We start from the raw sequence: 26,912 nt of genomic DNA on the forward strand, positions 1-26,912 counted from the left end.
GAATTAAAAAAAAAATTGGTGTAAACCCGGGTTGATGACCCGGCCGGGTCACCGGGTCACCGGTTCGATCGCCCGGGTTGCCGGTTCAACCCCAGTTTTATCAAAATCCGGTTTTATATATTGAACCGGACCGGTTTTAAGGCCGGGTCCGGGTCAACCCGGTCCGACCGCCCGGTCCGGTCCGGTTTTTAGCATTATTTTTATTTATTTTGTTACAGTACTGTTATATTGAGTTCTACATTTTACAACATTATATTCAATAAAGACTTCTATTGCTGTTATTATTATTATTATTTAAACAAAGGTAACATGCACCACCCCATTATAAATTGTCAAAAAATAGACATGTAAAATGGCTTAATGATCACCTAGAAATTTATTAACCCAATTATCGAGAGAATTTTCAAAAGCTAAACTAACCTAATTATAAATACCCGTGTTATACAACTCTAAATAAAAATGATACAATATTTGGACTTATTTCAACAGTATTATAAACAGTATTTAAATCCGAAAATAATGATAAATTAACAATACTACAACAACACATTACACTAATGCTATAGTAATTTAGCAGAGTGTTTTACCCATCAATTTATTGTCACAGTGCCACTCAACCATCAGTCGCTTGTCTATGTTACTATTGAAAATTAAATTAAAAAAAAAAAGACTAAATTTTTTCCCAAACAAACATAAGATCTTTTCCATAAAAAAAACAAAACCATGAGCCCTTTTCTCCGCCAGGAGGCCCAGGACCACAAAAGCAAAAAAAACACACGAGAAAAAAATAACTCGTCTTTTTTAGAAGAAGAAAAAAATAACTCATGGCTGAAAACAAATCGTAGAGATTTGTGCGTCAATTATTGAAGAAACATGATAATTAACGTACGTGCCACATTTCATCAACTTACACGTTATTGTCTTAGTTTGATCCAACCAGAGATTCTCTAAAGAATTCATGTGGTCCAATTAAATAATAATAATTATAATAATAAATTAATCCTTAGAGAACACATTCAAACATATATGGCCAAGTTAAAGTTTCCAGTAGTGATCGGAGAAGTAGAGCTTATCTCACCGGAGTCACCAACTCCGGCAGAGTTCAAGTACTTATCAAACCTAGACATCCAAACCGGTCTCCTTGGCCATGTCCCCTTCATTCATTACTATATTTCACAGCACACCAGTGAACAACGTGATCCAGTGACCGTCCTCCGGCGAGCTTTGTCTAAAACCTTGGTGCATTACTACCCTCTAGCCGGCCGGCTGAGGCCTGGTCATGAGAAAGGTAAGTTCTTAATGGACTGTTGTGCTGAAGGTGTTGTTTTCCGAGCTGCCGACGCTGATGTCACGTTGGAACAACTCAAGACAGTCTCAGGCGGGCTCCGGCCACCGTCTCCGTATCTCAGCAAGTTCCTTGTTGATGATGTTTGGGGTTGTCACTTCATCACAAACTCTCCAGTACTACGCATGCAGGTAAAAAATAATATTCTAATTTAATAATACATATAATGAAATTTATACGTTGATAAATGATAATAATACTTATAATAATAATAAGTGGAAATTGCCAAAAACACCCCGTTAGTTTTGCACTCCCCAAAAACCCCTTCTTTTTTAATACAATGATTTTTTAAACCCCCCAAACATCTAACATTGAATGATAGAGTTAATTTGGAATTTTTTGGACGAAATTGTCCCTTGCGTGGAAAGTTGTGGCAAGTGTGACGAGGGTTTGACTATAATGCCCCTTGGGTGCAATGAGTTTCTATTTAAAAAATGAAAGCTCTATTTAAAAATATGAGGTATGAGGTTCGTTTAAAAACGAGTTTTCTGCTTTAAAAAAATGAGTTTTCTATTTAAAAAAACTGAGTTTTGCTTAAGAAATGAGTTTTCTATTTAAGAAATAAGGTTTGCTTTAAAAAAATGAGGGTCTCTGCTTTAAGAAATGAGTTTTCTGCTTTTAAGAAATGAGGTTTTTGTTTAAAAAAAATGAGAGTCTCTGTTTAAGAAATGAGTTTTTTTGTAGTGTATTTATCACCCCAAAAATCTCTTTATCGATTAGATCTGGGCCAGATGAGACAAAAGCATCGCTGCTCACAATCACGATCACGTTACATGAAAAAAATGGGATTTCGAACCCCTAGAATTTTGATCTCCACCTCGATCTAGATCTCGATCTTGCTAGAGAAAAAGGTGCAACCTTTCGATGCCTTCGCTCGACGACGAGGAGCATCGCGGTCTTCCCCGAGGTCGACGACGAAGAAGATGAAAAGAGATGAGGTCGACGACGTGGGAAGACGATGAAGACGAAGACGAAGACGGGCGAGATCGAACCCTCATCGGCGTCGCTTCCTCCCTCCGTTCCTCGCCACCGACTTAGGCACCATGGATCCAAAACCCGGAATGATCCCTAACCCCTAACCCTATTGCTATCCATGTTGCGGTCTCCGCGATCGAGAATGGTTCCGTTCGAGTTCAGACCCGTCTTATCCGACGCCGCCATCGAAGACCTCACCACTCCGACCTCCGAGGAACGCCGCCAACCGGATCGCCAACGCCGACAAAGATTTCTCCTTTAAGACCCCACACGAGCGAGTCACCTTCGAGATCGCTCGCCCGGATCCGGAGCACGACGACTCAAGCGTTCGCAGCGAGATCGTCGACGATGAGATACTCAATGTCCCCTACTCAATGAGGTTTCGTTTAAAAAAATGAGGTCTCTGTTTAAAAAAAATAAGCTCTGCTTTAAAAAAATGAGTTCTCTGCTTTATATGCTTGTTTGTCTTTGTTTAACTATTGATGTTTTCGCTTTTAATATATTGCGCTTTACGTTTAAAAAAAGTGCTTAAATATCGTTGTTTCTATTTAAATATGTACGAGTGCAACCTTCGATGCCTTCGCTCGACGACGAGGAGCATGCGGTCTTCCCGAGGTCGACGACGAAGAAGATGAAAAGAGATGAGGTCGACGACAGGGAAGACGATGAAGACGAAGACGAAGACGGCGAGATCGAACCCTCATCGGCGCCGCTTCCTCCCTCCGTTCCGTCACGCGACTTAGGCACCATGGATCGAAACCTCGGAATGATCCCTAACCCTAACCCTATTGCTATCCATGTTGCGGTCTCCAGCGATCGAGAATGGTTCCGCTCAAGTTCACTCGTCTTATCGATGTCGCCACCGAAGACCTCACCACTCCGACCGCAGAGAACGTCGCCAACCGGATCGCCAACGCCGATAAAGATTTCTCCTTTAAGACCCCACACGAGCAGGCCACCTTTGAGATCGCTCGCCAGATCTGGAGCTCAGCACTCAAGCGTTCGCGTGAGATTAGCGACAATGAGATACTCAATGTCCCTACTCAATGAGGTTTCTGTTTAAAAAAATGAGGTCTATGTTTAAAAAATAAGCTCTCTGTTTAAGAATTGAGTTATCTGTTGATATGCTTGTTTGTCTTTGTTTAACTATCGATGTTTCTGTTTAATATATTGCGTTTACGTTTAAAAAAGTGCTTAAATATCGTTGTTTCTATTTAAATATGTACGAGTGGCCAAGATTAATTGGTTTTTATATCCAGGATTAATTTATCACGTAAATATTTGTTTTTCTGTTTAAATATTAATGTTTTAGTTTAAAAAATGAGTTTTATGTTTAAAAAAATGAGGTTTCTGTTTAAAAAATGAGTTTTCTGTTTAAGAAATGAGTTTTTTGTTTAAGAAATGAACTCTCTGTTTAAAAAATAAGTTCTCTGTTTAAAAAAATGAGCTCTACGTTTAAGAAATGAGTACGTACAAAAGGAATGCAAAAAAATGAAAAAAATGTATGCAAAAAGGTTTAAGAGGCGATGATGGAATTTCATAATGCAGGGGGTAAAAAGGAAGTGAAACAATAAAGGAAGGGCTGTCGAGGGTATGCAAAACTCACGAGTGCTGTTTTGGGAAGTTTTTGAAATTATCAAGAGTATGAGTAATTTTTCCCTAATAATAATAATATATTATTATTATTAGGGCAACTTTCACTACAAAAAAATTGTTATATAGTGACAGTCAAAAATCCGTCATGAAAACCTCAGTTTCTGTCACTATAGCCATTTTCATGCTATAGCGACAGCTATAAACCCTATTGCAACAGTAAAATTTTCGTCAAATTATCCCTCGACGCTATAGGTTTATATTGACAAAAATTAAGTCTATTGCAATATCCCCTTGGCATATACTGACAGCATAGAATATGTTGCTATAACTTATACTAACAGAAATGTCCGTCACTTTATCCTTATTCTTAAATAATTCTAAAAGTTTTTACTGACGGATAATATCGTCAGTATAGCTATAGGGATGAAATTTTTAAAAGTTTTTAGTGACGGATAATACCGTCAGTATATCTATAATGTTGAAATTTTTAAAAATTTTTATTGATGGATAATACCGTTACTATAGCTTTAATGAAGAAAATTTTAGAAGTTTTTACTGACGGATAATACCGTCAATACATCTATGGGATGATTTTTTTATAAATTTTTACTGACAGATAATACCGTCACTATATCTCTATTTTAATATAAATTTTCAAAATACATTAGCAAACAGGACTCGATTTCACATGCATTAGCTATAATACATCAGAAATATCTAGCATTTGAGCATGTGCAAGATCTAAGAATTCATAAATTGATGAATTTCACAATACATAACTGAGCGCCTACTCAAGTTGTCATCTGAAATTATCACAAGCAAACAGGGCCAACTTTACGGCCAAAGAAGGCTTCTGAATCAATTGCAATGTAGTATGTTTACTTTGTCACTGCATAGCACAATTATTGCCCGCCTTGCTTTGCATCATGAATCCTATGTTATTTAATTACAAAAACACAATTAAAAACAGTAGAAAACAAAAACCCAATATCTAACTAGATAACATAGTAAATATCATATAAGAAGACAGAGACATAACACTCACATTGATAACTCAGCGAATCTTTGACAAACGATTAGGCCATGAAAAATTTTTCAAACATATTACTACCAAGTGTATGGGTAGTGAATTTCATCAAAAAGAAATCAACTAAAACTAGAAGCTATCACCAGTCCCTCTCGCAAGTCCGACGATCCTGAAAGAACAGAATCTTGAAATGTCAAAGAAGAATTCTATGCAATTTAAGTATAATAGCACAAAAGAAATTAAACATAACCAAAACTTTAGAGTCTAACGAGTACCACAGTATATATCCGAGAAGAAATGTAAATCCACAAGTGCCACATGTCTGCTTTGTGGAAATAACACTCTCATTGATAACTTAAGCAAGTTTCATGACTCTACAGACATGCAAAAAGTTTCAAACATATTCTCGTCAAGTGAATCGATAATGGAATGCAACAAAGAAATAAGTTAAAGCTAGAAGCGAGTCACGGATCATTTCACAAGTGAAAGTGTCTGAGAGAAGAATGAAATCTGAAAATGTAGACCAAGAATTCCATGCTATTGAAGTATAAAACACAAAAATGAAACATTAACCGGAACAACTTACATTACTGGCTAACGATGACACCAAATATCCATAATATATGTAAATCTGCAGGCACAACATTATGTTCACAAGTCGAGGTGTCGGATAGAAGAATTGAAGCTAAAAAAATGTAGAAGAACCATTGTTTGGAGCTCCTCTGAGTCCAAGAACGGAGGTGACCAAGTTGTATATCTGAGTATTCTCAAATGGTGGAACCTTCCTCCCTCTCTCAAACTGAGGTCCATGAGCCACAAAAATGCTTCTCATTGAGAGCAATGCATTGTCATAGCTATGGTCCCCTCCGCATATATTACTCATCGGTCTCTTTGGCACCAATTTGTACCCCTCATCCACAAGGCCGACAATAGGGGGAATCCGATAGTGATCTCCAAAACAATTAAATAATGAATGACAAAATACATCTCAAACAGAATACATCTCTGATATTTCTGCAAAAACGAGGAAAGGTTCCTTTGTCTCAAACAGAATACATCTCTCATATTTTTCTAACTTTATTCTTTCATCTGCTTCTAGTTTCTATAATAATAATAATAATAATAATAATAATAATGATGAATGACAAAATCTAGACAGCTTTTCATGCATGAGATATAAAACTTCATTAACCAATGAGCAAAGGAATATAATATATAATATACCTAACGGACACATGAAAAATATGATCTGGAAGCCTTATGACTGAAGTTTGAAAGATATATGCTGCTATAATGCTAAGTTGTAATATTGAATGAACAAGAGATAAAAGCAACGACGACTTGCCCGACCTCCTAAACAATATAGACAATGGATTGCCAATTTCTCCTACTAGCTAAAACAGATAAATAATAAGCGACATTAATTTAATTGGAAAGGTAAGCGGTTATCTCTCGGTATCGACTTTTAGTTATCAACTTCAATATGTGATCATCCCACATCATCAATTGACAAAAAAATTCGGTCGAGGTTAAGTCGCACAAAAATTTTTAAAAAGCAAAGACCAAAGACCATCACTCTATCTAACAAAACCACCACATAAAAGCGATCGGGATGTGGCATCCGTTTTCCATTCTTCTTAAAAAAATTTCACCAGTAAAACTATACATAGATATGCAACTTACCAGTCAAACAAAAAAACCTATCGTTAATCCAATCGGTTAAACAGACTCAAGAAAGCTAGTGAATTTCACGTCATTAACAAAAATATACAAAAAAATCAGGGCTTTCAATTCCCTTCCAATCTTTCCATTCAACAAGCAAAAACACACAAACCAAAATGCAATCATCCAAATGAAAGAAGAAACCACTATCCATTACCAATTCATTTAAAAAAACTAGGATTTTTAAACCACTACAACAGTTCCACGCCTACAACTCAACCAATTCATAGGACACTCCATGACCCGGAGCGAACAGAAACCCCTAAATTTTCAAGCACAACAACAAAATCCATCCCAAAACGCCCTAAAAAAATTTCCATTTTTCAACAAATCCAAACAATCCAGGTCCCCAGGCCACAAGATCTTCACAATTACTAAAATCAATCTTTAAAAAGAGAACGAACCCCTATGCAACACATGAAAATCTCCAAAAAGGGCAAAAGATAAAAACCCCGAAAAAGAAAAAATCAAGATCCAAATCAAAACAACAAATTCAACCTAAAAACCCAAAAAAAATAAAAAAATCCAAAGAAGAAACATCACTATTCACGACCCATCAAAAAGGGGATCGATAAGGCGAGACCGGTTGATCTAGTGCTAGAAACACGTCGAGAATCAACACCGATAGAGCAATCGGGGAGATCGGGGATTTAGGGCTTACATTGGCGGGATCGTGAGGGCGGTGAGGGCGAGCAAGAGAGCCGAGATCGCCGGGAAGAACCAGGGGTCGAGAACGAACCAAGTCCTCTCAGTCTTCCCACTACCGCTCATCACTCACTCTCCCACTTATCATCACTCACTCACACTCTCTCTCTCTCTCTCTCTTTCTCTCTCTCTCTCTCTCTCTCTCTCTCTCTCTCCATCCCTCAACAACCATCACTATCGGCCTCATCACTCCATCCCTCAACCACCATCACTACCGGCCTCCTCATCTCCATCTTTCTCTCGCTCTGTCTCTCTCTCTCCATCCCTCAACAACCATCACTACCGGCTTCCTCACTCCATCCCTCAACCACCATCACTACCGGCCTCCTCATCTCCATCTTCACTGCACTAAACCACTACTCTCACCGGATAGAAATGCCCTAGCTAATGGAGTATGAGGATTTATACCTAGATTTTTGATTGTCCCGGCCGTGACGGAGTTTTTCTCAAGACCTTCGTTCGCGCTTGATTCCGACTGAGAGGATGGATGCATGGAAGGGTTCAGAGAAAGAGACTGAAGGGTGAGCTGTTGAAGAATTATTTAGACATTTTTTTAATATGTTAAACCAGTAAAAGATTAGGGTAAATTTCGATGTTAAATAACTAGATTTATAAATTTTAATGAATTATTAAAATAATTGTACATGTAACACATTCAATTTTTAAAACAAATATAATATATATTGTCTAAAACATAACTTTTATAATAATTAATATTATTAGTAAAATAACAATTAAAAAACTATTTTTATAAATGTTTATTTTTCATATATTTTAATAAAATATATTTTTTTAATATAACTACATATATTTTTAAACATAACTATTAGCAAATGTCCAATTTATTCTGATATTTATAAAATTTTATTAGGATGAACCATTTATAGTTACACAATTTGACCGATCACTATATATAATAATCAATATAGCAATATTTATACCAATAGGAAAAATAGGTGTCATTAAATGCTTAATTTCTTCTATGCTTATAAAATTTCGTTAGTATAAATAGTCTATGCCTACAAAATTTGACCGTCATTATAGATAAGCATTGATATTAGCTATACTAATGGAAGAATATGCATTTGTAAATATTTGATTTATTCTGATAGTCAAAAAATTGTGTTGGTATAAAAATTACATCAAGAAATATTTTTCTCTATTCTGGCAATTTTAAATTATTATTGGTAAAAAAAGTCTATAGCTACAGAATTTGATCATCACTATAGATATATATAGTTATGGAATTTGATCGTCACTATAGGTAATAGGCATAACTGATAATATTATCTTAACGATGTAACTCAAATCCGATCGATAAATATCTAGTATTATTGGTAAAAATAGTCTATAGCTACGAATTTGACCATCACTATAGATAAAAAGTCGAATACAATAATACTATACTAACGGAGCGAAATTGATCGATTGATATCTTATCTATTCTGACAGTTCTGAAGTATTGTTTGTAAAAACAGTTTATAGCTATAAAATTTGACCGTCACTATAGATAAGTGTCGGTATATGGCAATTTTTTTGTAGTGTTTAGTGATGGTTAATGCTATGTTTAGATTGAGAGCCGGCGGACGAGGGAAAATAAAAGAAAGGGAGAGTTTTGGAGTTTGGATAGGTATTTCTAATTTGATGAAGGGAAGGGAAGGGTTAACATCCGAAACTCTCTAAAACCACACTTTTTCTGGCTTTCCAATTTGGGAAGCTGAGGGAACGAGAGCTAGCCTTCTAAAGATTTTTAAATTTTTTAAAAGACCTTAATAACTTTAATTTTTTAAATTAATTGCACAATATCACTTCATAAGTTTCTTCTTTCATTTTTTTTCAATTTAAATTTATTTTAATCAAGTATTCAAATGACACTTATCGCAAATCTTTATTTTTATGTATTTTTTTGTTTATTTGTTTGTTTATTTATTTGTTTATGTTGTGTTTTTTTATTTCTCAATTCATCCTTAATAGAATTCTATTCTTAATAAATTATTATTGATATCCAAATTTTATTTGAAGTACAAATAAAATTAAAATTTTCTGTAAGTGAGAAAAAAACTAATAATTATCTAATTCAACGTAATTATTATGATATGAATTAAAATATTATAATAGAAATATATTCAAATTTAATGAGTACTATTTATCTTTTATTTCATTGAACGTCTTGAGAAAGTAAGGGCAGTGCTTTGATGTCCGTGGGAAAAAAGGAAGTAGCTAGTGGAAATGTTGGTTCTCGGTCTTTCTAGCCTTTAAACATCAAACATATTCATCAACGTCGTAGTAATATTTTTTTAATTTGAAAAATTAGTTTTTAGGAATTTCGTTTCTCGTATATTTCATGAAGTAACAAGTTGTTTTTCTCTAAATTTTTTTGTTTATTTTTGATTAATAATACTTATGTTATTTTAATTATTTTATATTTTAGTAGACCTAATTAACCATCAATCCATTGTGATGATGTAAATATCAACATTTTTTTTGTCCTATACAAGACAATAATGTATGATATACTTCCAAAGAAAAAATAAATGGTGGTATTTGACAAGAGTCAAAATTAAAGTATAAAAATAAAAAAATCAAAATAATAATGATAATTGTAATAAATTTAATATTTATTAAAAAAATCTAGAGTGAATTTATTTAAGATATTTATAATGCATATGTTTAAATAGAAATAAGTAATTTTTTATTTAATAATAAAAGTATAATTGGTAAATTATATTATTATATGGTATTTCTTTTTTATTATTTTCTGTAACTAAACAAGGTTTATCAGAAAACTCTTCTATAATTTCCCTCCATAAAATTTGGCTATCGAAATAAGAGTTGATCTCGTCCATTTCTTTCCCTTACTTTCCTCCCCTTCTCATACTTTGCCTTTTATTTTTAAATTCAAACACTATATGTTAATGATAGATTATTGAACTCATGAATATTAAACTCTCCTTATTGCCCATTGAAGATTTGGTGGACCCCTCAATGGGTGGGTTCTACTCATTTTTTTTATTTTTTAAATGAAAAAGTGGTGGATCCATTTTTTTAAATATATTTTAAATTCATTTTTTTAATTTTTTTTATTATCACAAATTAATTATTTTTTAAATAATATAAAAATTTATTATTATTGATATATTTTAAATATTTATTTTATAATATAATTTTTTAAAAATATATTATTTAATTATTTTATTAATAATATTTAAAATTTTATTAAATAATTATATTATGAGAAATAGTTTAATATGTATGAGTTTAATAGATTTATTGTGGGTTTTATTTTATAGTATAGTTATTATGAGAGATTGTTTAATGTGTAAGAGTTTAATGGGTTGATAAGGTGGCATATACATCAAACCTTAAAATAATCTAATGATTAAAGATGTTGTTATTTACATAGCTCTATAATAGTAATTTTTTTTTTTTCTATTTTATAACTTAAAGATGTGGAGAATATTACTCATCAAGAGACCTAATAAATCATAAATAAACAGTGTTTACTGAATACTATTTCTACAATTTCGACAATATTGCTACATCAGCCTCTCCACTCATACTAGCTCATGTGTCTTTTCAGTCGATTACTATTTATTTAAAAATAAAATTTATTTATTTTTAAATAAAATGATTAACAAGTAAATTTCAGGTGACAAGGCTACGTTGTGGGGGTTTTGTGCTTGCATACACAGTGAACCATTGTGTGTGTGACGCGTATGGCATCTATCAATTCATCAGGGCAGTGTCCGAGTTCGCACGTGAACCGAATCGGTCCGGTCCGACCCAACAGCCGGGTTGGTCTCGTGAACTCCTTCACCCTCGTGACCCTCCCCAACCTTCGTTTCCACACCCGGAATACAACATGGATCCGAGCCCGAATGATCCTGCACCCGAATCCGATTTCCGTAACTTAACCCACTTCTCAATTTTCTTCACCCGATCCGAGATCTCGGCCTTGAAATCCCAGATCAACGGTCCTAAAACCACGACCTATGACGCAATAACAGCGTTGCTCTGGCGGGCTCGGACCCGGGCTCTTGGTTTAAGATCCGAAACCCGCCTTTTCTTGGCCATTGGTACACGTAGACGCCATCAGCCACTCCTTCCCTCAGGCTACTACGGTGTAGCCATCGTCTACCCTTGCATGATCGTGCCCACTAAGCAACTCGGGTCCCGCCCGTTAAGCTTTGCTGCAGGGCTGATATCGGAGCTGAAACGCTGCGGATCCGATAAAGATTACCGGGCTTCGGTTGTGGATTTCATCGAGGCCCATGGGCCGAAAAGGTTCAGCGGTGGAGAAGGTGCTTTCCTAGTGTCTGACGTCAGCAAGCTCCGGTTTGCTGACGTGGATTTCGGGTGGGGCCCGGGTGTGTATGGTGGAATCGCGAGGGCAGGGACAACCGACATTACTGGGATGGCGGCGCTTTTAGTGGGTTATAAAAGGGCGGATGGGGTTGATGGCTTGCTAGCGTTGCTCTCGTTGCCTCGCGAGGCAGTGGATGCGTTCAAAGATGAAGTTCGTAACGTGATCAACGGCTTTAAGATGAGATCTGGTCTTTAATCTAAGCTTAATCAGTATAAATGATGAACTAGTAATTAATATATTAATCTCGGCCGGGTTGATATGTATAATTGCTTCTTAATTAATACATGATGTATTCTTAGTCAGGATATGGATGAATGAATTCCAATTGCTACAAAGGCATCAAGATCAACATATAATTAGTCTGGGAATTAATAATAACAATAATAATTATAGTAAATGGCAGACTTGCATGAAACTATTTATTCAATTTGGAAAATTAATGACAAATGAGACAGCAGTGAGTGATATAAGAAACCCAAAGTTAATAAAAATTAAAGAACAAAGAAGGAGTAATCCATGTTGAAGCTTGGATCCTTGAAACTGAAGAGAAGCACCGGTGTTTGATGAAAAAAAAAACTCAGTGGAAAACTAAGTGTTTGATGAAATGTATGCCTTTTGATTTCAATTTCATCAACTGGGTCTCACCGGTCAACACTCTCACAGACTGTAAGACTTTGAAAGTACAATTGACCAACCAACCAGCTTCAAGCACTATCTATTAATTTATATCAAAAAGTAAAGAGACAGGAAGACACAAAACGCTACATTCATTGGCTGACACACAAACCTACACCCCATTGGTCACAACCAAACCTTAACCTGCTCCAGCATTGGCCAGGTACAAACTACAATATTACTTCTTTTCTCAAAACACAACCACTATAACTACCACACCTGAGAAACAAGTTACTCAGCATCACACCCACACCATACTCCACCATTCCAAACAGGTACTGTGCCATCCTTGCAGAGAACCCTGCATCCATTCTCATGCCCATTGCCTGCGAACACCATGCAGCACAGACCCTCACCATTCCTGTGACGATCGCTACCCTTGGACTCTCATGCCCGATGTCTGCAGCCTATCTTCAATCAGATCCTCAACAATCCAGCCCACAGGTTGCCATTGGTTCTGACCCTTAGTCCAGAAGGCTAGCTGAGAGTTTGAGAAGCAAGAGAAATGGATATTGTAATTATGCACATGTAACAGTCCTACTCTTGATTCCACACTTACATCATAAAAAATCAACCAGTGTCCATCTGACATGAAAGTGAAGGGTGGTTGATCAAAAGCCTTAGCAGCAGCAGCAGCAGCAGCAGCAGCACAAATGCTTGAAACAATATATAGGCGCTTGTCTGATAAGAGCAAGTGAAAAACATATGGAGTTCACCACAAATTAAAGGTCTTGGAAGTACCTGACCAGGTACTCAACCAAAGTGCTGGGTCTGAAGACAAGTCACGAGACAATCGATCCGAGTAATTTCAGCCCCACATCATGAAGATCACCTCGGTTCACCAGATTGATCTCGAAGAGTTTCCCTTTGAAGTTGCCGTACATGCGGCCGTTAACACTTACAAGTTACAACATCATCAGGTGAGAATTTCAAAGTGAATTGACCTCCATTAATTTATATTTTATTCACTGGTTAAAAAAATTACTATTTTCCGTTAATTTATGAAATTATAATAATATAACAACACTGTGAGTGACAAAAAAGAACACAGATGAACATAAAAATTGAAGTTTTAATTTAAAACATTTAGAAAGAATATTTACATGTACACTATCAAGTAACTAGCATCCAAAAAAAAGAAGAATCAAGAAGTGTTTTTGCCATGAATTTCTTTTTCCATCAAGCCTAGACAAGAAGAATCAAGACCGTTGAAGCCTTTGCCATGTTCTCATTTTTGAAATCTTGGAGATATATAGGTTTGGTCCCGGTCATAATTACAAATCATCCAATTAAGTTCTTATCACTGAAGTCCTCAAAACCAACAGGGTGAAATGGTAAAATCCGAAATATATATAAAACGTAAAAATGCAATTTTCATCTTATATTTTAAAAAAAAGTCATTTTATCTTTTGAATCCGAAAATGATGCATTTTGGTCCTCCAAGCATACTCATATGCCCACCACCATTTAATCCTTTAGTTTGATTTCGCAAAATACTAATGACACGATGCGGATACATCAATACCATGCTAATAAGTATCTGTTTTTTTAACGATAGAGAGGATTTGGTCTAATGTCACATTATTGTGTCATGAATGTTTTTTGAAAATTTTTTAATATTTATTTTTAAAAAATATTTATTCTTTTAAATGTATGTTTACAAGAGACTTAAAAAGATAATCCAGCTAAAATGGCTCCATCTTCAAGCCATCTCTGCATGTCAATTTCTCTAATTGAATAGGGAAAAGGCTTGAGTTCCTTCTACCATAATTTGCTAACAAGTCTGCAAGGTTACTAAGTTCCCAGGGTACTAAACTAGGTCCATCATCAGGTTGGCGTTGAGGAGGTGATGAACATATTGAACTTCTCTTCTACATCCCCAATCGCAGCAAGGGTCATTGCAGCCAATAAGGTCGAGAGCAGCTAAGTAGTCATTATTAATACCATCTGAATTTAAATGATTTCTCTGCGTTGATTTAGAGCAACTCCAATAGCAATGAGCTCTGCTTGTAAACTGAAATCAGCAACATTAGTTGATGAACTAGTAAGAATTATGTTGCCTTCCTCAACAGTTGCAATAAAATTTACACCACAAAAAGGGCAATCAGGATTGTAAAATGCATCACATACAACTGTAATCAAATGTTTTTAAAAAAAATTATTGAGGTACTCCCTGGTGTGCCCTTTAGTACATATGTCATGTATCAAGGGTCATTATCTTGAGCGGGTACTATACCATGACGAATTTTCACTTTCATCATCATACTTTAATTTATATCATTTTGATTATTCAATTTCAATTTGATTTCACCGGAAGTGTACCAAAGGATTTTTAGAAGGAATTTGATAATGTGGCTGTCGAAATTGCTTAGTTAGTAGCAATTCGTCATGTCATCTACTGATAAATACATGCCACTTCATTGACGATGTCCACATGCACCTTTTATGCAAATCAACAATATTCATGTGTACATAATAGGTGGCCACATGAACATCATTTATGATATGCACGTGCGCGCGTGCAGATGACACAATAAATTTCTGTTAATGAGGTAATTCCAGCATCTACGTCATCAAATTTATTATGAAACCCCTTAGTACTTATTCGGTGAAACTAAATTAAAATTGAGTATTTAAAATGATAAAAATTAGAATTTAATGCCCAAAATGAAAAATGGCTATAATTGAGTACCCACACAAGATTTTTTACCTCAGCTTAAATAAGTAAAGTAAAGATGACTTTTGTTTTGTTTTGGTTTTTTTCCCATCTTCCATGCACAGAAGCGGTTATTAAAAAAAAATGAAATAAAGGCCATCATTCTTAATATTTTTTTTTTTTACGATAAACATTTTAAAAAAAATAAAAGGTGTGGCAATGAGATATATTTCCTACCTATTTCATTTTAAAAAATAAATATTAAATATTTTTTAGAAAATATAGGATGCAGCAATTTATTATTATTATTTTTTTTTTTTGGCAATGCCATTTGAATTTTTTTTATACGGAGTTCAATTTGTTAAAATAATAGTATGGCAGTGGACCACATCATTCATAATGTATTATTTAAAAATAAAATAAAATATGTATTTTATAAAAGTACATTGGCTTATGTGGTAATAAACTTGTCCATGGACCAGGCTGGCAGTGCTGAGTCCATAATTAATTAAAATCGCGCTTGTCCAAGGTTGGTCAGACTTGGCCCAATAATTCAAATTTTTATTTTTGTAGTCCACCTGAATATTTTGGCCTTTAACCAATCCCGTCCAAATAGATTTTTTTCATCAAATAATAAATAATTTATAAAGACATTAACAATAATATTAAATTGTGAACACTATTTAATATTATTCTACAAAACAAATTAAAATCAAAGTGCCAAATATACATCTTTGTTCCGTTACAACAACTAAAATTCAAACTATGATAACTCTTTATAAAACTAATAACTATATATATTATATAACTTGGGCTTTTAACAATAAAAATAAGATCCGGCCCGTTTTTAAAAACCAACTCCATATTTTATATAAGGTCCGGTCACGGGGCCTCATATAAATTATTCAAGCTCTCCCAATTTTTGGGTGAGCCTTCCGATATGGGCGGATAACTGTCACGCCCCAGCCCCAAAGCCGAGCCCGCTGACAGATCGGCCGCATCCAACGGGGCTGGGCCCCACTAGGTGCAAGGCCTCAAGTTTGACCTGGTCAGAGTCAACTCTATCAAGCAGAACAGGAAATCATAATAAAATGATATAGAAATACAACACAGACTTACATATACGAGAATCCAAGGTATAAATACAGGTTATTAAAAATTTACAAGAAAACGACAACTCTAATGGATCCATCCTAGCACTGGCTGATCAACAAAGTCTTAAGCACAACCTAAGAGTCGAGTACCTGAAAAGATAGCAGAAGAGAGGCTGAATAACTCGGTTACTCAGTGAGTGGGGCGAAAACACGAGAAACTCAAAATACCAGCAGAATACGGAAAATTGTTAACTAAACATTTCCAAAACATAATACCTCGAACAGAATGACCAATAGTAGAATAATAGTGGAATGGAAATATTGAAAATGCTCAAAATATAGAGATAGTCAGAAATGCCTAAAATACGCAAAACATACATGTACATCTCCCTGACTAATAACAGAAATCAACAGCACGAGGCTGGATCATCGACTGTGAAGTCGGAACATAACAAAATATCACAGAAGGAGCTAGATCTTCGACCACAGTCGGAACGGACACGCATGTCCGGTAGCGCTACTACAAAAAACATGTGCACATGGCTAGGACTTACTCCTCCTAGCTGGGCGAGCCACGAATGGAGATGTACTAAAACCCCAAAATACAGAATTCAGACGGAGAAAATACCGAGTAATTAATGCAAGAACAAAATAAATAAATAAATAAATAATTATACACCAAAAACACAGAGTTCGAGTTCAGAAATTGTAAATTCAGAAGTTCACATAAACGCAGAAATACTAATAAATTCCAAGTTTTCAATCCGGGGGCAAATAACTAAATAAACAGAATAGGTTATATAAAAGTAAGCAAAATGATATAATAAATCATTCACACAAAACATCATAGTCAAAATACAGAGTATTCATGAATTTCCCAGATACTCACACGAACAGAAATACAGAACTTCAGAATCCAACATTAGGGAAAATAACTGAAGAAACATAAATTTATTTACAAAATTTACCAAATGAATAAATCATCAAATAAAAACCAATCACCCTGGGAATTACACTCTTAAGGTCTCGGCATAATATCACTTCTAACATGTTTCATTTCACAACACATAACTCCAAGATCATACTAACAATTGCAAAGATATTTTTCCGAACGAAACTCAGGACCATACTGAACATTTTCCTTGTCAAATCCTTCCCAAAGTTTTGTCCCCAGAAGTGAGAAAAATCATGCTAAACCTTAAGATTCCCTGTAGATACATCATCTTGCACAAGTTTTTTAATAAACCATAACTTCCAATCTACAATGCAATCCACACCCATGGTTTTCCCCATCATTTCGATTTTAACAACAATGTATCTTATCATAATTGTTCATCTAAAACAAGTTATCATTCCAAGGACATAAACCTAGTTTTCCCCCTCCGTTAAAAAACTAACCTTGAAACATCGTGCAACATCAACCCTTAATAAGCTATATTAAGCAACTATCCCAATTTTGATTAAACATTAGGCCAAGATCACCTCTAATATCCAAGATGCAATAACACCGAAGCAACTCACCCACTTTTCATTTCTTTACCGGCCATAATTGCCATGTCACCTCACCCTTAAAAATGTCTTCAACCCTAGCTTCATACCACCCCATTCCTCTAGATTCAAAAGCAACTCAAATTATTATTTTCATTCTTGAACATTCATGCATGCTTTAATTCTTATCACATAAGTTCTCATCAAAAACTTACATTTTAATTATGAGCATACATCTCCCCCCCTTTCTCTAACCCCTTCACATCATCCCGACATATCATAAAAGCATTTCCAATCCCTTCCATTCCCAAGCAAAAGAATTTCATAAACATAACTCCCTCACATAATCAAATTTCACTTTCCAACATGCATGGACTTATAATCTACATCCATAAATAAACAAACACACGCTCTTCACAAATCTAAGAGTATCTTCCATTTCCAAAGTAGATGTAAAGAAAATAATGTCTTATTTCACCAATGCACCAATCTATAATAACAATTTCACACACACCTCTTATAAGCATAAATACTCATGTCATTAACATTAATATACAAAATCTCACACATAGTACCATCTCCAACAATCCATAAACCCATACCATCAATATCTAATAATTAATTGGTCATGGTTTGCATATTGTCCTTGCAAGCATTATATCAAACACCTTGTATGCATCACCCAAATTCCACTCCATGAATTCCACACAAGTCAAGAACATGACCAATTTACATACCTCATCAACAATATACAACAATTATCAAGTGGGCTATGCAAAACACAATGAGTTGGGAATTAGAATAATAATGAGCCAACCTATACAAGCCTTGAACTTCAATAGAACCATCAAATAAATTCTAGAAAATCTCTCATTCAAACATATTACGATAATCCAACACAAGCTAACCAAAATTTCAATATAATAGATCACATCAAAACAACACCACATCAAGCAAATATATGATGAAAAAGTCGAAATAGATAAAAAGGAAATTCGGATAGCCCACTCACCTTGCCATCTTCTCTTCTCATCCTCTCTACTTCTATTAATCTAATGAAAACAAGAGAGGAAACAAGAAGAACACAAGGCCTAAGTTACTCTAGCTAGGGTTATGAACAAGAACACAAAATGAAGATAAATGAGAACAAAAAATATACTTACCTACCATCACAAGCAAGAAAATGAGAAGGCTAGGGTTTCCAACAAGGCAAGAAATGGGAAATGGAAGACAAAGGCTGAGGCTTTTCAAAAGAACCATTTTTTGGGCTGCTACAGTACCCGTGCTACAGTGTTGGGCTTTATAAAGTTGCTACAATAACAGGCTGGGTTATAATAATAACTGAACCCTTAGATAAATCTAATGCTCACCTTCACTATCATGTGTCCCAGTTCATGACCATACACGTTATTGTCTCAGTTTGATCTAGAGAGCGGATATTTTCTGAAGAATTCATGTGAACTAGAAAAATAATAATAAAATAAAGCTTCCTTTTAAACCACATAAAACAATGGCTCTCTACCTATTCATTTTATATGTATATACATGAGTGTATTATATTATAGAGTCCGAGGTTGTCAATCCCTAAAGTAACAAGAGAACACATTCAAACATATATTATATTATAGTGCTGGATCTTTGTCAAGATGCAGCACTTATTACAGCTCTTGGAGAGATTCCTCGCTTGTCGTCCTACAGGTTAGCTTTAGTTCTAATCTCTCACGTTACATATATATATATATATATATATATATGAAATCCATGAAATCATGAACATTTTCATTGATCGATTCATGGAAATGGAGATTGCTGACTGTGTCCTTGTTAATCATGCCATATTAATTCGCTCGCCTATCTAAACAGCTACAAGACCTCTCCTCCTTCTACAACTGGTGCAAATCATCATCGGTTTCACGTACCTATGACTTTCCCTTCATCCACAACATCCCCGGCCCTCCGATAAACTAGAGCTCATGGATGAGCTCATCCGCCACCGTACCAATCTCACCACCCATCAAAATGTTCAAGATCCTGACCAGCAGCTTGAGATTAAACTATGATTTGTTATATCAAATCACTTATATGTTGGCTCAAACCAATGGTCCAAACCATTGGCTACCAACCCCAAACCATGGCTTCTCTAAATCATTTGTTGGTTTCTTAAACCATAGCTTCCAATGCTATGTGCACCCATCAACAATGGTGGTTTTGGTTGGCCTATAAATATGTGAGGTTCTCATTCTATCCTCATGCAACCAAGTGAGAGTGAGGAAATTAGAAAGAAAAAATGAGAGTGAGAAGTGTGAGAAAATATTTTGAGAATTAGTCTATTCTCCTAGTATAAGAGAGGCGGTAACTGTTTTTCTCCTTATTATTAGATAGAGTTTGAAATTTTCCCACTTAGTAAATTTCTTCTATCTTTGCCCGTGGTTTTTACCCTAATTATCTAGGGTTTTTCACCTAATATCTTTATGTATTTTATTTTTCAGTATTATTTTATTTATTTTGTTGTGATACTGCTATATATTCGGTCATATATTTTACAACATTATATTCAATAAAAACTTCTATTGTTGTTATTATTATTATTTAAACAAAGGTAACATGCACCACCCCATTATAAATTGTCAAAAAATAGACATGTAAAATGGCTTAATGATCATCTAAAAATTTATTAATCCGATTGTCGAGAGAATTTTCTAAAACTACACTAACCTAATTATAGATACCCATGTGATGCAACACTAAATAAAAATGATACATTATTTGGACTTATTTCAACAGTATTATAAATAATATTTAAATCCAAAAATAATGATAAATGAACAATACTACAACGACACATTACACTCATGCTATAGTAATTTAGTACAGTGCTTTACCTATCACTTTATTGTCACAATGACACTCTATCAGCCGCTTGTCTCTGTTACTATTGAAAATTAAATAAAAAAAAGACTAAATTTTTTCCCAAATCAAACTTAAGATCTTTTGCTTAAAAAAAAAAAAAGACAATGAGATCTTTTCTCCGCCAAGAAGCCCAGGACCACAAAAACAAAAAAATATTGTGAAATTGTGGAATTGGGTAGAGTAATGTCACAACAAAAGCACTTGAAAAATAATAACAATAAAGATGAACATAAGATGTACGTGAAAAACTTCAAAATAAATTAGGATAAAAAAATCACAGGCAAATTAGAAAAATTTCACTATAGTGGAAAATATGAGTTACAGGTTTTCTATTAACAAGAAAAACATCAACTTATTCTCTTCTGTAATAGAAAAAACACAAACCTTCTAATTTTTTCTTCCAATTATTTTCTCTCAATTTTTCTCTCACCCTCACACTTCCTTTCTGAAATGGTACACGGGGAGATGCATTTTGCATTTCTATTCATATGAGAAGGAGGGAAAGGATTAGTTTCACCTAATCCAAGGATTAGGTGAGAAATAAGGAAGCATGAGAGATTAGGTGAGTTTTGTTTTTCACCATGTGCAGCCGCACATGATATTTTAACAAAAAAAAGAACACATGAGAAAAAAGAACTCAGGGCTGAAAACAAATCGGAGAGATTTCTACGTCAGTTATTGAAGAAACGCGTACGTCAATGCTGCTTTGAAAACAACATAGAAAATGACTCTGTATCTATCCATTTATATATTTTATATATATATATATATATATTATATTATAGAGTCCGACGTTGTCAACCCTTATAGTAACAAGAGAACACATTCAAACATATATGGCCGAGTTAAAATTTCCAGTAGTGATCGGAGAAGCAGAGCTCATCTTGCCGGAGTCTCCAACTCCGGCAGAATTCAAATACTTATCAAACCTTGACATCCAAACCGGTATCCTTGGCCATATCCCCTTCATTCATTACTATATTTCACAGCACACCGGTGAACAACGTGACCCAGTGACCGTCCTCCGGCGAGCTTTGTCTAAAACCTTGGTGCATTACTACCCTCTAGCCGGCCGGCTGAGGCCTGGTCATGAGAAAGGTAAGCTCTTAATGGACTGTTGTGCTGAAGGTGTTGTTTTCCGAGCTGCCGACGCTGATGTCACGTTGGAACAACTCAAGACCGTCTCCGTATCTCAGCAAGTTCCTTGTTGATGATGTTTGGGGTTGTCACTTCATCACAAACTCTCCACTACTACGTATGCAGGTAAAAAATAATATTCTAATTTAATAATACATATAATGAAATTTATAAGTTAATAAATAATAATAATAATAATAATAATAATAATATTATTATTATTATTATTATTATTAGGGCGACTTTAGTGATGGTTTATGCTATGTTTAGATTGAGAGCTGGTGAGAGAAAGTAAATGGAGAGTTTTGGAGGGTTAGATTGAGCCCTTCCCTCGTTTGGATATGTATTTTTAATGGTTTAATACCCAAGTTAGTCCCTCTAAAATTCAAAATTGGCCTTTTTAGTCCCTATATTACAATTTCAGCCCTTTTAGTCCTCTTATTTGTTTGATTTTGTAAATATTAGTCCTGAGGGCAACGACTGTTAGTTCTATCGTTTTATTGTGTTGACTTGGCTTTTTTTTATAATAAAAAAAAATTAAAAATTATTAAAAATTTATTAAAAAAATAAAAACTTAAAAAAAAAAGGTTAAAATTTTGTTCGGATGCGGATCCAAATTAACGGATCCTCACCCCTTACCCTCAAAATAACAAAACCCTTTCCCCCATCTCTCACCCTCAAAACAACAAATCTCTTCCCTCTTTCTCCCAAATTCCAACCTCCACCCCTGATGCCGGCAAAATCCTTGACGAGAACGAATGATTGTGCTCCATTTTCTGGCCAGCAAAATTGAATCTTCCTCAACCTTCTGCAGTCGTCAACAAACCTTTTTTCAACATCCATTGGCCATATTAAAGTCAAGATTGTTTACAATGAGTGTAGTTATTATTTTGTTTACATTGATTGTTAATGAGTATGAATTTGTTGTTAATCATGGTTGTTACATGATATATCCAGCAAAAAAATCCATGAATTCCATTGATATTTAACTGAATACAACCAAATAATAACAACAAAATCTGAACATACAACTACAACCAAGCTTCATTGGATTTCAACATTGTTGTATTAAATACAACCAAAATACAACAAGTCCAGGTAAAATATAGCATAGGTGGAGAGAATAAAAGAATGAGACTCATCTCTCTCTCTCTCTCTATATATATATATATATATATATATATCTATATATATATATATATATAGGGGCTCTCTCTTGCTCTTTTTTTTTTCATGAAAAGAACTACAAGGTAGTTGTTTATTAAACAAGAAATTGAAAAGTTAACACAAGATACAAAAACAACAAACTTGCTCTTGATGATTGCTTTTAATGGGATCTTCCTTCTCGTCGAGGGCTTCGTAGGCAACCAGGGTCTCTCTCTCTCTCTCCCTCTCTCTCTCTCTCCCTCTCTCTCCCTCTCTCTTGATGATTGCTTTTAACGGGCTCTTCCTTCTCGTCGAGGGTTTCGCCGGTAATGGAGATGGAGGATGGTGATCGGGAGAAAGAAGATACGGAAATGTTATTTTCAATGTTAAGGATGCGGATCCATTAATTTGAATCCGCACCCGTTTATGATTTTAACTTTTTAATAATTTTTTAATATTTTTTTATTATAAAAAAAACCAAGTCAGCCAACAAAACGGTAGAACTAACTGCCGTTGGTCTCAGGACTAATATTTACAAAATCAAACAAATAAAAGGACTAAAAGGGCTGAAATTGTAAGAGAGGGACTAAAAGGGCCGATTTTGAATTTTAGAGGGACTAACTTGGGTATTAAACCATTTTTAATTTGACGAAGGGAAGGGAAGTTAATGGTTAACTCCGACCCTCCGAAACCTTTCAAAACCCCACTTTTTCTAGCCTACTGATTGAGGGAAAACCTTCTAAAAATTTTAAAATTTTTTAAAAGACCTTAATAACTTTAATTTTTTAAATTAATTACACAACGTCACTTCATAAGTTTTTTCTTTCACTTTTTTCAATATAATTTTATTTTAATCAAGTATTCAAATAATATCTATTGTAGATCCTTGTTTTTATGTATTTTTTTGTTTATTTATTTGTTTATGCTGTGTTTTTTTATTTCTCAATTCATTCTTGATAGAATTCTATTCTTAATAGAATTTTATTATTATCCAAATTTTATTCGAAATACAAATAAAATTAAAAAAAAAATTAAGTGAAAAAAACTAATAATTATCTAATTCAATGTGATTATTATGCTATTAATTAAAATATTAGAATAGGAATAAATTCAAATTTAATGACTACTATTTATCTTTATTTCAATGAACATTCTGAGAAAGTAAGAACAGTGCTTGGATGTCCGTGGGAGAAAAGGAAGTAGTTAGTGGAAAAGTTGGTTCTCAGTTTTTCTAGCCATTAGACATCAAACATATTTATCAACGTCATAGCAATATTTTTTTTAATTTGATAAAGGAACAAGTTGTTTTTCTCTAAATTTTTTTTATTTACTTTTGAATAATACTTATGTTATTTTATTTTATTTTTATATTTTAGTAGATCTAATCAACCATGAATCCATTGTGAAGATGTAAATATCAACATTTTTTTTGTCCTTTACAAGACAATAATGTATGATATACTTTCAAAGGAAAAAAAAATGGCGGTATTTGACAAGAGGCAAAATTAAAGTATAAAAATCAAAATCAAAATAATAATGATAATTGTAATAATTTTAATATTTATCAAAAAAAATCTAGCGTGAATTTATTTGAGATGTTTATAATGCATGTGTTTAAATAGAAATAAGTAATTTTTTATTTAAAAATAAAGGTATAATTGGTAAATTATACTATTATATGTTAATTTTTTTCCCTTTACCTTTCATAACCAAACAAGGTTTATCATAAAACTCTTCTATTATTTCCCTCCATAAAATTTGGCCATCCAAACAAGGGTTGAATCTATTCTTTTCTTTCTCTTACTTCCTCTCTCATTCCCTTCCGAAACTTTTCCTTTTATTTTTGAATCCAAACACTATGTTAATGATAAGTTATTAAACTCATGAACATTAAACCCTCATTATTGCCAATTGAACATTTGGTGGAACCCTTAATTGGTGGGTTCCACTCATTTTTTTTATTTTTCTAAATCAAAAAGTAATGGGACCCATTTTTTAAAATATTTTTTAAATTCAATTTTTAAAATTTTTATTTTTATTATCATAAATTAATTATTTTTTTAATAATATAATAATTTATAATTATTGATATATTTTAATTATTTATTTTATAATATACTTTTTTAAAATATATTATTTAATTATTTTATTAATAATATTTAAAATTTTATTAAATAATTATATTATGAGAAATAGTTTAATATGTATGAATTTCATTGGTTGATTGTGGGTCTCATTTTATGGTATAACTTTTATGAGAAATTGTTTAATGTGTAAGAATTTAATGGGTTAATGAGATGGTATGTACATCAAACTTTAGGATAGTTTAACTATTAAAGATGCCGTTATTTATATAATTCTACAATAGTAATTTTTTTTCTATTTTATAACTTTGAAAGCGTAAAAAATATTACTCATCAGTAGACCGCATAAATCATAAATAAACAGTGTTTACTGAGTACTATTTCTACAATTTCAACAATATTGCTACATCAGCCTCTCCACTCATACTAGTTCAGGTGTCTTTTCAGTTGATTACTATTTATTTAAAAATAAATTTTATTTATTTTTAAATAAAATGATTAACAAGTAAATTTCAGGTGACAAGGCTACGTTGCGGGGGTTTTGTGCTTGCATACACAGTGAACCATTGTGTGTGTGACCCTCATGGCTTCTATCAATTCATCAGAGCAGTGTCCGAGTTCGCACGTGAACCGAACCGGTTCGGTCCGACCCAACAGGCGGTTTGGTCTCGTGAACTCCTTCGCCCTTGTAACCGTCCCAAACCTTCGTTTCCACACCTGGAATACAACATGGATCCGAACCCGAATGATCCCGCACCCGAATCCGATTTCCGTAACTTAACCCAAATCTCGATTTTCTTCACTCGATCCGAGATCTTGGCCTTGAAATCCCATATCAACGGTCCTAAAACCACGACCCATACCGCAATAATCGCGTTGCTCTGGCGGGCTCGGACCCGGGTTCTTGGTTTAAAATCCGAAACCCGCCTTTTCATACCCATTGATACACGTGGACGCCACCAGCCACTCCTTCCCGTAGGCTACTACGGTGTAGCCAGCGTCATCCCTTGCACGATCGTGCCCGCTAAGCAACTCGGGTCCCGCCTATCGGAGCTGAAACGCTACGGATCCGATAAAGATTACCGGGCTTCGGTTGTGGATTTTTTCGAGGCCCATGGGCCAAGAGGGTTTAGCGGTGGAGAAGGTGCTTTCCTGGTCTCTGACGTGAGCAAGCTAAGGTTTGCTGACGTGGATTTTGGGTGGGGCCCGGGTGTGTATGGTGGTCTCGCGAGATCAGGGACAACGGACATTCCTGGGATGGTGGCGTTTTTGGTGGGTTTTAAAAGGGAGGATGGGGTTGATGGTTTGCTAGCGTTGCTCTCGTTGCCTCGCGGGGCAGTGGATGCGTTCAAGGATGAAGTCCATAATGTGATCAACAGCTTTAAGATGAGATCTGGTCTTTAATTAAGATTAATCAGTATAAATGATGAGCTAATAATTAAATAATTTGTGAGTTTCTCAATTATATTAATCTCGGGTTAATATGTAATGCACACTAGTAGAGTCTTGTACTCTCTGTTGTTCTCCTGTTTGCTTACAATAAATTTGTGATTTATTCTTTTATTTTTTAAAATAATGCATCTTGATTAATATATATATGTTGAGTTTGATAGTATTATACTATTGTTACTTAAGAAGTGGATGAATGAATTCAAATTGCCAGAAAGGCATCAAGATCAACATATGACTGATATGGAGATAATGCCAAAAGCATGAGAAGCTAGTATGAAACTATTTTTTAAAGTTGAGAAATTAATAAGAAGCATAAGGTAGCTAATATGCATGAACTACATGAATTATAGAAATCCAACGACCAATGTCAAAATATAAGCCCTAGAGTTCAACTATACCCAAACATCTACAAATTAGTCCTCCATTAATGGAAGACAAGTATTCAAGATACAAATAATAGGAGGAGACATGAAATCCATGAAAACCCCTTCTCAATTGCGTCGATGAAGAATTGCCGAAGAAACTCTAAATAGG

General features: G+C 34.3%; 1 protein-coding gene and 1 long non-coding RNA gene across 2 annotated transcripts; one reads left to right on the plus strand and one right to left on the minus strand.

Moving 5' to 3' along the window:
- The first annotated feature begins 1,026 nt into the window (after positions 1-1,026).
- On the plus strand, positions 1,027-26,496 carry LOC120280463 (benzyl alcohol O-benzoyltransferase-like). The gene is made up of 3 exons (XM_039287315.1): positions 1,027-1,404; positions 21,751-21,822; positions 25,443-26,496. The coding sequence occupies exons 1-3, from the start codon at positions 1,027-1,029 to the stop codon at positions 26,328-26,330; spliced, it is 1,338 nt and encodes a 445-aa protein (XP_039143249.1). The 3' UTR covers positions 26,331-26,496.
- On the minus strand, positions 15,768-18,904 carry LOC120280827. Its single transcript, XR_005542411.1, has 3 exons — positions 18,813-18,904; positions 18,662-18,701; positions 15,768-16,311 (listed from the first exon to the last, which is right to left on the minus strand). It is a non-coding gene; the product is annotated as an uncharacterized LOC120280827 (long non-coding RNA).
- Positions 26,497-26,912: the final 416 nt, after the last annotated feature.

This window comes from Dioscorea cayenensis, chromosome 17, assembly GCF_009730915.1.
Source record: "Dioscorea cayenensis subsp. rotundata cultivar TDr96_F1 chromosome 17, TDr96_F1_v2_PseudoChromosome.rev07_lg8_w22 25.fasta, whole genome shotgun sequence".
Classification (NCBI taxonomy): domain Eukaryota; kingdom Viridiplantae; phylum Streptophyta; class Magnoliopsida; order Dioscoreales; family Dioscoreaceae; genus Dioscorea; species Dioscorea cayenensis.

Excerpts from the sequence above, each read along its gene's own strand:
- LOC120280463 (XM_039287315.1), top strand. The coding sequence starts at position 1,027 with ATGGCCAAGTTAAAGTTTCCAGTAGTGATCGGAGAAGTAGAGCTTATC. Across the intron at positions 1,405-21,750 it reads TCCGGCCACCGTCTCCGTAT|CTCAGCAAGTTCCTTGTTGA; the intron begins CTCAGCAAGTTC and ends CCGTCTCCGTAT. Across the intron at positions 21,823-25,442 it reads CTCCACTACTACGTATGCAG|GTGACAAGGCTACGTTGCGG; the intron begins GTAAAAAATAAT and ends AGTAAATTTCAG.